Below are 14,738 nucleotides of genomic sequence, written 5' to 3' on the forward strand. Positions count from 1 at the left end.
AGTTTGAGCTGTCACCCCAGATGTGTAATAGTTTAGACCTAAGACAGCAACTGTCAAAGGGCAGAAACATCTGCTTGTCATGCCATTCTATTCTATACTGCATAGAGAGGATTAAATCTTAATGAAAACGGCAGTATCTGGGCATGGGTTAGTGGCAGAGCAATAGATATGAGAAGTTAGGAAAGTCTCTCAGAAAGAAAACAATGTTTTATAAGCAAGAAGAATGGTGAGGGAAAATGCTAGTGTTCGATTTTAGCAGGGAAGAATGTAACCTGGTGGGGAAGAATATTCTGTAAACAGAATTTTCTTTATCTGAAGAACAAATTCCATGCATCATAAAATAAGAAATCTGGCAAATAAAAAGTTCAGTGAAAGTTCTCTGCCTACCCTTTGCTGCCAGTATTTGCTGGGAAGAGACAAAAAAATGAAGCCCTGAGACTATTTCTGTCTCCCCAGACTGGTTTTATCAGTTAAAAAAGAGTGAGACAGTCATAGCCCTTGCTGATATAGATCATATGTTTCTTCCCTTATGTGGATAGATTTTCTTCAGAAATAGCCATCTTTCAACACAACTTATTTAGAAGAGAAAGCTAGACACTCCATGGTAACTAAAGAAAACACTGCCAGATAAAAAGAGACAAAGCTTCTTCCAACTGTAGGTCAGTAATTTTTTGCCCTGCAAGAAAACATCAGAAATAATGTCCACCTAGTTTGGATCCATGAACACCCTACATTCAAATTACAAATACATCCTAAGCCTGATGTTCTGGTCAGGGACCAAAGTTCTTTCGAGTGTTGGAGAAAACGTACAAGATTAGGCAAAGCCATAATGGAAAAAACAATGTATTGAGAAGATCTGGAAGTGCTCTCTTCATACAGTATTAAAGAAAAAAAAGGAAAAAAAGCTAAGCACTTCTGGGGAAACGGTATAACATTCTGTTCTGACGTAGCAAACTCACAGCTTGTTTAGGCAGTGAGAATAACAAGAAGACTAAAAGATTCTGCTCTGTACTTTTGATTAGGATGACTAGTTTGAATTTAATCTGATATTTTCAAATTCATCTCAGTTCAGAAGAACTTAACTTTTTAAAATATAAAATTGTGTGAATTTTTGTCTTCTGCACTGCAAGGAGATCTGCTTTCACTCCCTAGCTGAGTGTATTTCTGGATTAAGAGTTCACCTCTTTACCTAAAACAAGGTTGGACTAGATGATCTTAGGGGTCTTTTCCAACCAGAATGGTTCTAAGATTCTCAGCCTCCCAGATCCCTTCTAATCCTAATAACTGATGAAAAACCCTTGCTTTCTGTTCGGTAAGTCCCTACCCAACCTGTAAACTAACTTCTCCTACAGTTAATTTCTGTTATGGTTTCAGTAGAAGAAGTTATGAACTGCTTCCCCTCCCAAAATAGCAATGAGAGACTCAATGTCAGAGACTATTACTGGCTTTGCATCCACACAGTATTACTTATATGACCAACATTTTAAAGCAGATCAACACACCTTGTGAAAATGAAGTTTTACCATCCTCTAGAAATAAACAAAAAACTTCTACACTTACCTGAGAAGAACTTTTAGCAGGAGTTGGTAGCCATCATTATTTTCAAACTCTGTTAATAAAACTGATGATATGGGATAGGAATCTTTCACAAAGCACAACATGATACTAACAGCTTCACACACATCACAAGCAGGTAGTGTATCAGCCAGTTTAAAGAGATTCTGAATAGCTATTTTAATGCAGTCCACAGCTGTAGGGAAAACAAAACAAAACAAAACAAACAAAAACCACAGGTATTTAAGAACTGAGAGTCAAACAAGTTTGAAGTTACTGACAAAAATGGAACAAGTTTTTAACATTAGACAAATAGTCTAGAAAGAAATGAGAATATAACTCACAACCAATCATGATATCATCCAAAAAAAGATACTGCTCCTCTGGCAGTGCCATCAACCTTCTATTGCGAATGTTGACGAGCCTCACATTACTGAAAAAAAGTTTTATGCTTGTCTACAAGAGTGTGATCAGGTGGGATGGACCCTTGCCAGTAATTTTTTGTGTGTGTGGAGAAATCCTCAGTTTCTAGATGTCTATCATCACTAAATAAAGCTCCTGTCTGGACAGTTAAGAGCCCATTGTTTTCAGTTGACTGAGTATCAGCTACTGTAGAGATAAAAACCTATCCCAGAGAAAATTTTCTTGACAATTAATTCGCAGGACAGCCACAAGGAAAAGAGAAGCCAAATTACTAAACCAAACCTTGTAGGTATAGGATGCTGTTTCTGGTCTGAGCTTTTGAAATTGTTCGCAGCACACAGCCTGTGGGTACTTTCCACGAATGGTTACACTGGTCCCAGAGGGAAGCAGTTGCTATAATTAATGACTGAAGCTTATCAGCTGCCAGAAGTTCCTCTACACCTTGTTCCTCTCTATACATGTTAAGCATTATCTGAAAAGAAAACAAACATCAGCTACAGTAAACAACTCAACAAATACCTGGGAGACAAAGGCCAGCATTAACCCAACATGACCACAGCTGTACTCATCCACTGAAAACCAAAGCAGCACAAAACTCTGTGTGGGGTCACTGCAGAGCTTATAGCGGGACCACAGTATTGTAGTATCAAAGCCCTCCTAAACTTGTAAACACAGGAATTAAGAAATGAAAACTGGATACAGTGAGCCAGGTCAAACTGAAAAAAATAAACAAATCTAAATCAGTGGTTGTTCTATCCATCATCAATTTTTGAGCAGTTAAATGGGGGAGAAAAAAAATCAGTTTAGCTACTGATGCCAGAAGATAACATGCAGTGAAATTAACAAGCATAACTTCCACTAGGATATTTTTTTAAATTTTTGGGTTTTGAATATAAGTTATGCTGTTTCACTTAACAAAATAAGAGATAATTGCATCATCTAGATTGTTTTATAAGGCTTCTGATACTTGTTCAGTGATTTTTCAGTCCTAATTTATTCCTTTATTTGGACATTTGAATCACCACCAGTTCCATTCTGAAGCCTGAATGAATGTGAGCACTCAGGGCAAAGAAACTGCCAGAGGGGCAACTCACCTTAACAAGCATCTCCTGAGTTTGAGTCTCATTCTCACTTGTCTCTCCATCATCACTGGTTTTCTTCAGAGGAAAAGTAAAGAAAAGGTACAGGCACTGCATCAGAGCAGCTGGAAGGCCAGATCCAATGATGTTCCTCAAAGTTCTCTAAGTAAGAAAAAACAAAATCAGACCCTCCAGAAGCTGACTGCACTTTCCATATGTTTCTAAACACCAAGCATAGTCTTAACAGGTGAACCAGTTACCTAAGTATTTTATTCTTAGAAGTGCTCAAGGGCACACTAGCATGGCAATCAGATCATGGCTCTAGAGACCCTCTTGGGAGAAGCAAACACACTGACCGTGCATTGTCACAGCTGTTCCTAGGAATTCCCACCCCAGATCAAATAAAGCTTTGACAGATGCTTACCGTGTCCTACATAAGCAGACCTACAGCTGATAAAGCATATAACCTGCAAACTAACTAGCAGCTACAATAGTAGTAAATCCAGGGGCAGACAGTACCTCTTTTATCATTAATTCACAGGACAACACAGAAGCCTGGTATGTTAAAAGCGTAAGTTCTCCATTCCATCCTTGACCCTAGCATAGCAGCAACTTAGCTATAATTCCTTTTCTTTTACAACTCATTCAGTAAGTGCACAAACACTTATAATTATAGCTTTTATAAATAGACACACTGCTTCTTCACAATGTTTCTCAGCACTTAGTTTCCTTCTATCTGCTAATGGCTCTTTGCAACTTAAAGAAGTGGCATCCCAGGGTGCCCATTTGGCATGCAATAATCAAGTTCAAAATTAGCAAACTAAAAAGAAGAGTGGGGTTTGTGATACAAAGGTTTTTTTGTGAGTCTGTACTAGAAAAAATAGAAACATTTCTGAAAAGCACAAACCTCAACAAGAAACTTCACACTGTGACTAACTATATATAATTTTATACACCTCCTTTCTGTGACACAGATCATGCCTACCAGCAGCAAACAGTAAGATTTTGTTTTCATTTATCTAAATAAGGAGACAAACTGCTCAGTTCAATGCCAGGGATAAATGCACCCTCACACATCACCAGCAGGCTGTACTGCTGGTGCCAGTCTGCATTGAGGATGGGCATACAGATAGACTCTGAAATGCTTTGAAGTGCTGCAAAATGAGAATGCAACCACTGCAGTATCAGCAGACAGATCCTTACCAGTCATCTCCTTGATATGTAAGCTGGAGTGACAAAGAAAGGCTGAAGAGCCGCAATAGACAATGGAGAAAAATCAGACAAATACTAGAAAAAACAGCTGTCTGATTACCAAAACAAAAGGGTATCTGAAAGCACAGAACACTTACTTCCCTATTTTAGAAAAGCCTGGACTGTAAACCTGCTAGCATGTTCTCTCTCTGACTATACCCTGGACATGCTGATGCATAAAGCGCTGGGTACAAAACAAACATTTTAAGTCCTAGATGTTCCACTGTTGGGGTGGTTACCAAGTCTCTCAGAACTAAAAAATAAAAATAAAAATAAAAATAAAATTAAAACAAAACAAAATAAACCCTTCGTAATTATTTCTCTTACCACATCAGTCTGTGAGAGTAGATACACTGATTTCAGGAGCAAATAGCCATCTTCTGCTTCCCCTTTCTGTTGCAGCAATTGCTCCAAAGCCAGCCGAGCTTCCTCTGTTACCACAAAACATTAAACTTCAATTCCTTAATGAAAGGTGAAAACACTGCATTGATCCTTTCTTAACAGATCTGACACATTTTACAAAATTACACTAGCAAAACCTCAGAGGTGAATGGAAAAACATGAAAGGATTTTGATCCAACAACAGGCTCAGGCCAGTTCACGTAAACTACTTTCCATAAACTGACAAGCTGCACTGGGAATATCGTCTCAGTTCATGAAGTTTGCCAACTGACTAGTGCAAAGAGTGTACAAAAGGCACCAGGAAAGCCAAATGGGACTGGCCTACATTTCCCATTAAATAAAGCTCTTCAGAATGTTAAGTGTAGCCTACTATTTTACTGCATAGCTGCAGTGCTATACATTTCTACCTACAAGCTCCAAAATAAAGTTTGGTGTGGCATACAAGTCCAGATCTTCAGCACAGTTGCACCTAATAGGTGTGGGCTAGCACTGGTAGAAGATTTGGCATGCTACATGTATGCTCAGCATTTTCTATTCTCTTTATTTCCCTCATACAAAGTGTGTAACATAGCATAGAGGACAGATGAATAACAGCAAATGCCCAGTAGAAATGCTATGGGATCGTTACCTGCAGGCTTGCCATTGAGATTCTTCTTAATCTCCTTGGTCAGAAGCTTGGAAACTTCACTGGCTAACAGCTGAATGTTGGGGAATACAATTACTCCAGCAGACTGTTCCCAGGCCTGAAATCCAAGGGTGAAAAACTGTTTAAAAGTTTCTGATACAGCATGTGTTTGGTGGATTGAGAAGTAGTAATAAATATACATAAACCTAAAGTTAACATTTCCCTTCAAAATTCCCTCCCCAGACAGTGTTGTCTGGCAAATGCTGTTTAATGGACTAGCAGAAGTCCGACCCTACAGATGCACAAGTCAACCTGGAAGAGGCAACATTTGACTCACATAATGCACCTGGCCAGACAGCATTTACATTATTTTCTCCAATGGATATAATCAAAACAGCTTAGATGTCTGTCACTGCCTCTGTGCCAATATTTATTTGTAACAAAATGCATGCTAGCCCATTTTAAAATAATACAGCAGTCTGTACCTTAAAGAGATTAGTGTTAGAGTTGCCCAAAAATTCAAGTAAAAGAATATCTTTCTCCAAAAATTGTTTTCCCAAAACTAAAGACAGTCATAAGCAAAAAGATAAAATATTTTTCAGAAATAAAATAAAAACTGCATTTTCTCTGTTCAGTAAGTCATTGCACAGTCTCAGCTACTTAGAAACTGAAATGGGGTTGGAACTGCAGCTCTCATGGAGCACTGCAACAGATCTGTCACACAGAAACCATGATAATAAGCAACTACTGCATGCAGGCAGCAGTATACTGGCAAGATTCACCTGAAACTGAACTGTTTCTTTAAGGTAAAAAAATTTAGAAAAATCACAGAACAACAACAACAACAAAAGTAAAATCCATCACTTCTTTTATGTTTTGCTTTTTTAGTGCATGTATAAAGTTTCTAAGTTTCTGCCTTACAGTTCTATGGCTATGACCTTGCAACTTCACAAGCCAGTTACATCATGAGTATAGTTCAATACTGTTATAGGAAAAGATGCTCTTCTGAAATGTTGAAGATTTTGACAGTAAACATTTACCAGCCCAGGATTTCTAAATAATCCCCACCCTACACCATAATAAAGCTCTCCTAAGCAGCCAGGTATTGCCCTAAACATTTAGCTAGCCAAGAGAAGCAAATTTATAAACTAGTTTATAAATTACTTGTTCAAGTACAGAAGAACAATTCAATGCAAAACTGACAACAAGAACAGTAGCAAGACGTGATAGTTCCCTGCTCCAAGTCTGACAAACTTTCCTTTTCTCAAATATATCCTATTCATTTAAAAATACATTCATTTTAAATCAACCAACAATATTAATTAATCAAAGGGTCAGCGCAATGCTACTGTCATTGTGCAAAAGCTCAGTAAGCTTGTGTCATTACAGAGAAGGCCACTCATGTTCCAATTTAATTTCCTGGGTGATCATCCTGTGGGGGTCAGACAATAAAATCTAGAAAATGCTCTCCTCTAGAAACAGGCCCAATCAGTTCCATATTGGTCTTTGAGTCTATAAAGATGTGTATCTGGAAGAAGCTCAACCTGACTCCATCCCAGAATGCCTGCCTTCTGGGGAATCTCAAATAATGCGGTGTCAATCTAATCTGTTCTTCCTCTTAAGCTTGGCTGTTTCTAGATGTTTAAGATTCTGCCACAAGTTCCTTGTCTGCTGTTACCATCTGTCCTTCCTACTCAGGGGCAGGGGGAACAGGCAGCAACACACTGAAACTCCCAACTGTTTTACACAGAGCACTACGTTAGAATTGCCTATGCTGAGTAACAGACTGCTTCAGTGTTAAGGGGGATGACACTTCCCTCTGAGGTTTGAGCAATGCTTCATGGAGAGATGCTAGCTCAAAAGCCATCTATCGAATAGAACATTCTGATGCCTTCTGAGGCACCAAGAGGCACCAGATGTCACATTAAAATCACTCCCAGCCTATGCCTAGATCACAAACAGATAGCTAACATTTTCCTCCTACACCTTTTCCTTCTGCATCAAGGAGTGTCAGGGAGCAATGAGCCCCCGCATCTCAACTGGCTCCTGACTAGGGCCCTCTTTCCAGCCAGCCCAGCAAGAGCCAAAGCTCTCAGATGGAGACAGAGATGCATTGGCACCTGCATGATCCAACAAGGAAAGAAAGACAAATGAAAATCCTCAAGGGAGAAAGAGGACTTGCACAATCCCCTGTTAAATACAAGGAAGCAGGGTAGTTGATGCAGCTAAGAACTTTATAGCAAATACAGCTTGAACAAAGATGTGCTTGCCCAGGCCACACCAGGGACTTCACACAAAGCAGGAAGCTCTTGCGTGAAGGTAGTAAAGTTGTATGGGGAAAGACATGATGACTCGAAGCTAATGGACCAGACTTTCAACAATGTACTCCTAAATCAGTGATGCAAGGGCAAAATGCTCTAGCCAAGCATCTGAACTTAAAAGACTACAAAACAGCACAAAGCTCTGCTGTTAAAAAAAATGAGAAAAGGGAAGGCAAAAATCCCTCTCACAGAGCACAAAAGCAAGCATTAAGCTTATGAGAAATCTGCACATCTGTTTTGAATATATTCTGTAGCCATGATATCCTTTAGGAATTCAAAATCATTACTGCATTTCAAGAAATCATTTCTTACAACCCTAAAACATGTGAAGTTCAGCCCTGCAGAAGGGAAGCACAGATGGGTTTTTGTATGCACAAAATTGCCAGTGCCTTGGCAACATTTAGCCTGCCTCCTGAGGAATTGCTGTCCTGACTCACAGGTACTGAAGTTTATTTCTCAATTGTCAGAAGTGTATTGTGCCTTGGACCAGGGCAAGCTTGCACTCAGATATAGCAAGGTCTTTGCCATAGGTCTTGCCAGACCCTACCTGCAACTTGAACTGCACTTGATTTGTTTGCATCACGCTGACACCAAAGGGTTACCTGCTTCAGTACTGTTAACTGGCACCAGCATCTACAGCAGTTTTGAAACCCTGTGTTCTGCGGGGAAAGTTCTGTTTAAGCTTCACAGGTTCACACTTCATCATGCTGAGTGAAATGCTTTGACTGTCTGGAAGTTATTTCTTTACTATTATGGACACCAAAGATTTCACAGAACTGAGTGCAGTGAGTTCCTCGCTCACACATTTCAATACATTCCTTGTACTACAGGGTCCCTTTTTGTGTCCCATAATGCTTCCACGTAGAGCGACCATGTCCAACAATATTTTTTTCTCACCTACTTACTACCTTTTTAGAAAACTGGCTCAGATAGGTAGGGAATTGATGGGTCTGAGTTTGGTCACCCATGACCCAAAAACTCACAAGTACAGACAGATAAAATATGCCATAATTAAAACATGGTTTCACAAAATATATATATATAAATAAATAAAAAAATAAAAAATTAATCTTTCTGAAAGATTTACATAACGGGTGTGTAAAAACTCAGTTTCTATACCCAGAAATACCCTAGATAATTCAGGAAAAAGGCAATCCAACTGTACTACATGGTGAGAAAACATTTAAGTATAGGCCAGATTTTCTCCATCTCTCAGGATTATGCTCTGCCATTCTGCCACTGTACGATCCACTCAAACAGCTCCCTATATTTTTCATGCACTCAAACAAAATCAACCCTCAAGACTCCCATTCATCACAGGACTCTTCCAGGTTCACCTTTCAATACGGCCATCTCAGAAATCATTGTCTGATAGGAGCTGTAGGGAATGCAGCAGGGCAGCCTGTTAACTAGCATTCTACTCCTGAACTATCTCATCCACAGTGTGACCTTCCTCTCCTCACGTGCTGCAGTTTCCCCAGACCCAGTACACCCACCTGGAACACCAACCCTCCTTTCTGAAGGACTGGAATTAGGCATCTGCACTGTCATTAACCCCAAAATTTAATCTTCCACACCATACCCCTGCATTTACCCTAGCTAGCAGCATGTCACAACCACATTTTCCCCAAACTGAAACTGCGCCCAGTCTCAACTAAGTAAATAAAATAGTGTAGGGTGACATGAAGTAACCTCTTCACAGGTACTCACTTTGAAACATGCTCGTATCACCAGCATATTCCTTGACACAATGGGTAGAATTTAGCCATTCACATAAATAAACCAGTGTTCCCCTATATTCTTTTCTTGTGCTAAGATTGCAGGTTAGTTAGAGGAGAGGTGGACAAGAAACTGTTTTCCTAGGCTTCCAGGGGAATAAAAGTGCCCACCTCCTAGCCAAAGAGATCATGTACTAATCAACTCCACTGGCAGTTAGGGTGACCACTTAACACAGATCAACAGAAAAATCAAATGCAAGACCTTGTCATCTGCACCAAAGGCAATACAGAGAACAAACCTTTAGGAAGAGAGGAAGAAAGTCCAGCAGCCTTCTCTGTTGCTCCTCTGGGATGAGAAATGGAGCCGCCTGCTCATATTCTACAAACTGTCTGCCTAGAGTCTCCCACTGGAGCGTATGACTCTGGGGCAGCTCGTCCTTGCTGTGCACAGGCTGTCCCAGTGCTTCTGCTTTGTCTATATCACCAGGGCTTTGCTCCTGCTGTTCTGCTTTTCCAGGTGAATCCTCCAGCTGCCCCATGTGTTCAGTTGCTTTGTCCATGCTGAAATCAGAAATTAAGTTAAAGATACTGTGTTATTTACAGCTGTCATCAACCCATACCACCCCATTGTCCTGTCAAACCAAACATTGACAGTCTTAGCTATTGGAGTTGGGAAGCTTATAGGCTTGCTGCCACTGATTCTTTTCCACTTCTAATGGCTAAGCGCTCTGCTCCTGGAAAACAGTATTCCTACCTTGCAAACATATGCATGCATGTTTCATAAGAGAGAGCTCTTTGATTTTCTACACAACTCATCTGGGCTTTGGAAGGACAAAATGATAAACCAGGCAGGAAATCTGGATTCTAGCCCCAGCTTTAACAGAGTCAGATTTTCTCGTATCTTCTGTTGCCTCAACTATAAAAGAAAAATCATAACTATTACCATCATCAGATTTACAACAGACGAATACTATTCAAGATCCAGGTTATATATTTCATTAAGTGTGAATGCTAAACTAAGCTGTGTGTCTGATGCATCCCCCACCTACAGCAGGGATGAAACACCAGCTGGGAACACTGGTTGTTCATTAAATTTGACCTACAATTGGTCCATCTTGTGCTGTAGGTAAAGGAATCCCTCTAATAACCTTATCTCAACCCCAAGTCCTCTCATCTATCTTCCAGTTCTGTTTTTACCCATAGTCTTTTGGGAGGTCACTGATTCAGCCTTGAACCCACAGCAACTCTACACCTTTGTCAGAGCTTTCTGTGAGCTCACCCCGCTACCCAGAGCTGTCACAACCTTTTATGTTTGTGTGAGGGGAAGTTAGGCTTCTCCAGCTTCAATCAAAATCAGCCATATACTGTGTGGTGTTTAGGACATTGACTGCTCAAAATTGAGGGATATGACACAAACTATTACAGCATGAGGAGGCAGCTAGGCAGCTGTCAGCAAGAGGAACAGGCTCCATTGCTTTACTTGACAAATTGATTATCTTTTAAGAGCCTAGAAGAATCTTTAACCAATCATTAACACTCTCTCAAAGAAAAACAGCATACACCTTTTCCTAGGAGATAGGTTCTCTATGTATAGTGGCTTTTTGCTTACCACTGTAGATTGTCAATAAAAAATGACAAAAGCAATGTAATTCAAAAACAGTTCTCCTGCATTGTCCATTTATACACCCCTTGAAATAAAAATAGACTCTTATTAGCCTTGTTTAGAAATTATGAGCCAACAGTGATAGTATATTTGGGATTCTCTTCCTTAGCCATCAATCAGCTACACAGCTTGCTTGCTGCTTGCACTCTGCCCACTCCAAGCCAGATGAACCTGTTTCACTTCCACACACATGCAGCAGCTCTGAGCTGCAGAGATGAAGAAGGTGACACTATCTTGTCACTGGGCAGCACAGCACCTGCAGCAGGGTGATGGTCCCAGAAGACACCTATGCTTGGATCCAAATGCTGATCCTTCACAGTACAGAGAAGGGTAACTACCATAGCCCATACACCATCCTTCACTAGGAGATGGAGGGTCTACGAGATTTTAATCAGTCTCCAAGGGTATTAATCTGGAGCTTCCAACCTCAAGAACAGTTTGTTTTACTGCTGCTGTTTTTCTTAATTGTCTGTGTCCATACAACACAGTTCTGCAAGCAGAAAAAGTATGATGACTGTGCCGGCACTGAGTAAACAGGAAGACACTGTTCCTCATGACTGTGTGGGAGAGACATTTGTCATATGTTATCCTTTGCCTTTGTATAGGATTTCAGCCCACTTCAGTCATCGCAAAGCTGTACCATTTACTGAAAAAGCCTAGGTGCTGTTCTAGGAGTCAGTGATAGCATAGTTCAGTCACTTTTTCAAGGAGGCTGCTCTCACATCCCCAATGACACCATCCTCTTTCCTAAGGGAAGTATCTTGCTGTGGAAACTACTGTGCTAAACCTGAAACAATGCTAAGGAACAAATTACCCACACTCCTACTGTCTAGATTTACCTTGATCATTTGTATAAGCTCAAAATCCATGACAGAGGCAGACATTTTACAGATGGTGAAACTGAGGCACAGAAGTGAAATGCAGTGCCTACAGTGACCTCAGAAGGCCATCAACTGAGCAATCAGTGGCACAGCTTGAACAGAGGCAAAAGTAGTTACCAATTTTCTCTTTCTATGCATAATTTACTTTGCAGGCTTTCTTGCTGATTTCACAGCAAAGACAAGCAGGGCTGGTCATTCAAAACATTTTCAGACTATAAAGCTATGTAATGGCAAAATGAGGGTCACAATTTGCCTCCTTATTTACTCCAACTGTTCAGACTACAAGAGGCACATTAAACTAAACATCAGACCCCTAGTGTTAGTCTGTTTTCTCCACTTGCACTTTCTACTTTGCATGTCCTGCCTCCTAATAGCGTTTGCTTGGATCTACAGTTTCATTTGGTCTTCTAAATCCTTTGTGTTTTCTATTCCTCTTGGAGGAAAATTGTTCTTCTGGACCCATCAACATATCACAGGACTTGGGATTCACATATCTGTGGTACTAAGAATAACTTAGATATTTTGAGAAGGTCTAATCTGTTGACTCTCTGCTACATCCAACCATTTCTACTGATCCTCATCTTAAATCTTAAAATTGCCTATTTCAGTTTTGGTTATGTTATAAATACCACAATAATAGAAAAAGTGAAGTTTACATACTAATGAGTAACAAAAAAAAGACCCAAAAGTGAAAATATATAAAAGAAACATAATGCTATCATTCAGAAAGTGGTGTCAGGTAACAGAGAGGAAGTTGAACTTACTCATGTATTTTCCCTTTTGGTCTAAATGAATATTGTATGAAATCACACTACACTGTGGTTATGCCTTTTCAGACTGATAGGATAAAAGGGAAGAAAGGCTTGACCAAAGCTGGTAGAGAGATAATGTTGATATTAAAAGCTTAATGGCTGAACAAGCATGATTTTTGTAAAGACTCATTTTTACTTCAGCATTACTTATATTTACCTTGGGTTTTGTCTCTGCCAGAAATCTAAAGAATAATCCCATAGTGCTACAAAAATCCCAAATTGCACCAAATCAAGAAGTATCTTTAAACATTAAAAAATATTTGTTATCTGAGAAGGGTCTCACACTAGGACAGTTAAGCAAAACACAGTGAGACCTGATACCAAATTTCAGAGTTTGGTCCACTTTTTATAGTAAGTGTCTGAAAATAAATAAATAAATAAATAAATGGTAATTTAAAACCCTGGACCCTGGTAACAGTCAGAAATGCACAGCTCACAGCGTCCCAAAAATCCACTGGGTGATGACTCTCAATATCACCATCTCCTCCTTGGCAGCCAAGATATGCCTGTTCATTAAACAGTCATGCCAGTCAAATATTTGAAATGCTTAAAACAAGGATTTCTGTACCTCCCAGGTAAAGTAACATCAGAAGGCTCTCTGATGTTATATGATCCAAGCAGTGGAAGGCATCTCCTTTCTTGTATGAACTGGTTTATCCCACAAATTCTAGTTGACCCTGAATTCAGCCGCAACCTCCTTTTTTGTGGCTCACACTATTCTGTCCTTACAGGCACCAACAACAGTTCCTCAGAAACAGAACACTGTGCCAGACTGTCTATCTACTATTTTACCTCTGTCCCTCAATCTACCATTTTCCTATCCATCATTGCCAGGTCCTTTTAATTGTAATTTTATCTCCTTCTTTGGGAAGTAATTCACTCTTCATAAATTTTGGCACAGCATTTCATACAATGGGGGGCCTAATCTGATTGATGACTTGAACCAAGCACTGTCAAAAAGTAATATACAAACGGGTTTTAAAATACTTGTCAGCTTAGAGAAAGTTGAAAGCTGTTCAAAGAACAAGCTGTATTTCAGTAGCACACAGTCCTTACTTTTTCAGCAATAGGTATCATTTCAGCTTGTTTCAAGAAGGTATGACACTATTGCTGCCAAAGGAATTTCCTTAATTTATGCTAGAATGTAATTTGCTTAAGCTTATTTTTAGTTTTGAGTATATTAAGTTGTAAAAGGCCTTTCTGTGCAGTACAACCTCTCAAAATCTTTATTTGGGTCTCAAACACGTAACAGCATTTATCTTTACTTTTGTTTGAAGAGCACTTCCATGCAGTTCAAAAGTGGATACAAAACTGACTTAAGCCCTCTCTCATGTACCCACTCTTCATTTTTTCTCCTTTAAAAAAAGTAGCTTCTGAATATCTAGTTGGAAGTATTTTCTTCTCTGACTTGCATATGCCACTAATGAAGTCAAAATAAAAGCCCAGATACCAAAAAGATTACTTTTAAGGTATTGTCTTCCTGGCAGGGAAGCAAATGCTCCCCAGCCCAAGAGTAAACAGAATATTCCCGGTTAGTCACAGACAAAATAGTTGTACAAACTCAAAAGAATAAGACCAGGGTAATTATCTCAAAATGGCAGCTCATTGATAAGGACCGACTCTAATGAGTTTCCACTAGCAGCAGCAATAGATAAACCCTATTGTCATTCCTAGAATAAAAGATACAAGCAGACAGCTCTGCTCCTTTTTCCTCCTTGTGCTGCCGTTCAGGGTGAGCTTTGACTGAAGCTTTTGCTGTTTGAAAATGATCCTACCACAACAAACCAATTGCAGATCATGCTGCAGATCCCTTCAACAGCTAAAACTGTTTCTTCCCCTTTCACAGAAAAATCTCTTGACATACCTGGGCTCCTGGATTCAGCAGCTCCTCCTGCAGTCAACAACTACATCCAGAGAACTGAGCTTTGTTGCTTCTGTCTTATTATGCATCTTGGTGCATGCAGCAGCTCCCACTCTGCTCTTTAAACTTTCCACTGTGAATCACTTGA

At 39.7% G+C, this 14,738-nt stretch overlaps 1 protein-coding gene across 1 annotated transcript in view; it reads right to left on the reverse strand.

Moving 5' to 3' along the window:
* The window catches only part of WDFY4 (WDFY family member 4), a 129,320-nt gene extending 114,603 nt beyond the window's left edge, over positions 1-14,717 (reverse strand). The window contains exons 1-7 of the mRNA XM_082765209.1: positions 14,594-14,717; positions 9,673-9,934; positions 5,338-5,452; positions 4,635-4,738; positions 3,072-3,218; positions 2,260-2,449; positions 1,561-1,750 (exon numbers count right to left, since the gene is read on the reverse strand). Of these exons, the coding sequence (XP_082621335.1) occupies positions 1,561-1,750; positions 2,260-2,449; positions 3,072-3,218; positions 4,635-4,738; positions 5,338-5,452; positions 9,673-9,933 (1,007 nt within the window). The 5' untranslated portion in view covers position 9,934; positions 14,594-14,717. The remainder of the gene's footprint in view (positions 1-1,560; positions 1,751-2,259; positions 2,450-3,071; positions 3,219-4,634; positions 4,739-5,337; positions 5,453-9,672; positions 9,935-14,593) is intronic.
* Positions 14,718-14,738: the final 21 nt, after the last annotated feature.

The sequence above is a fragment of the Aythya marila genome (assembly GCF_965140915.1).
Source record: "Aythya marila genome assembly, chromosome: 7".
NCBI lineage: Eukaryota > Metazoa > Chordata > Aves > Anseriformes > Anatidae > Aythya > Aythya marila.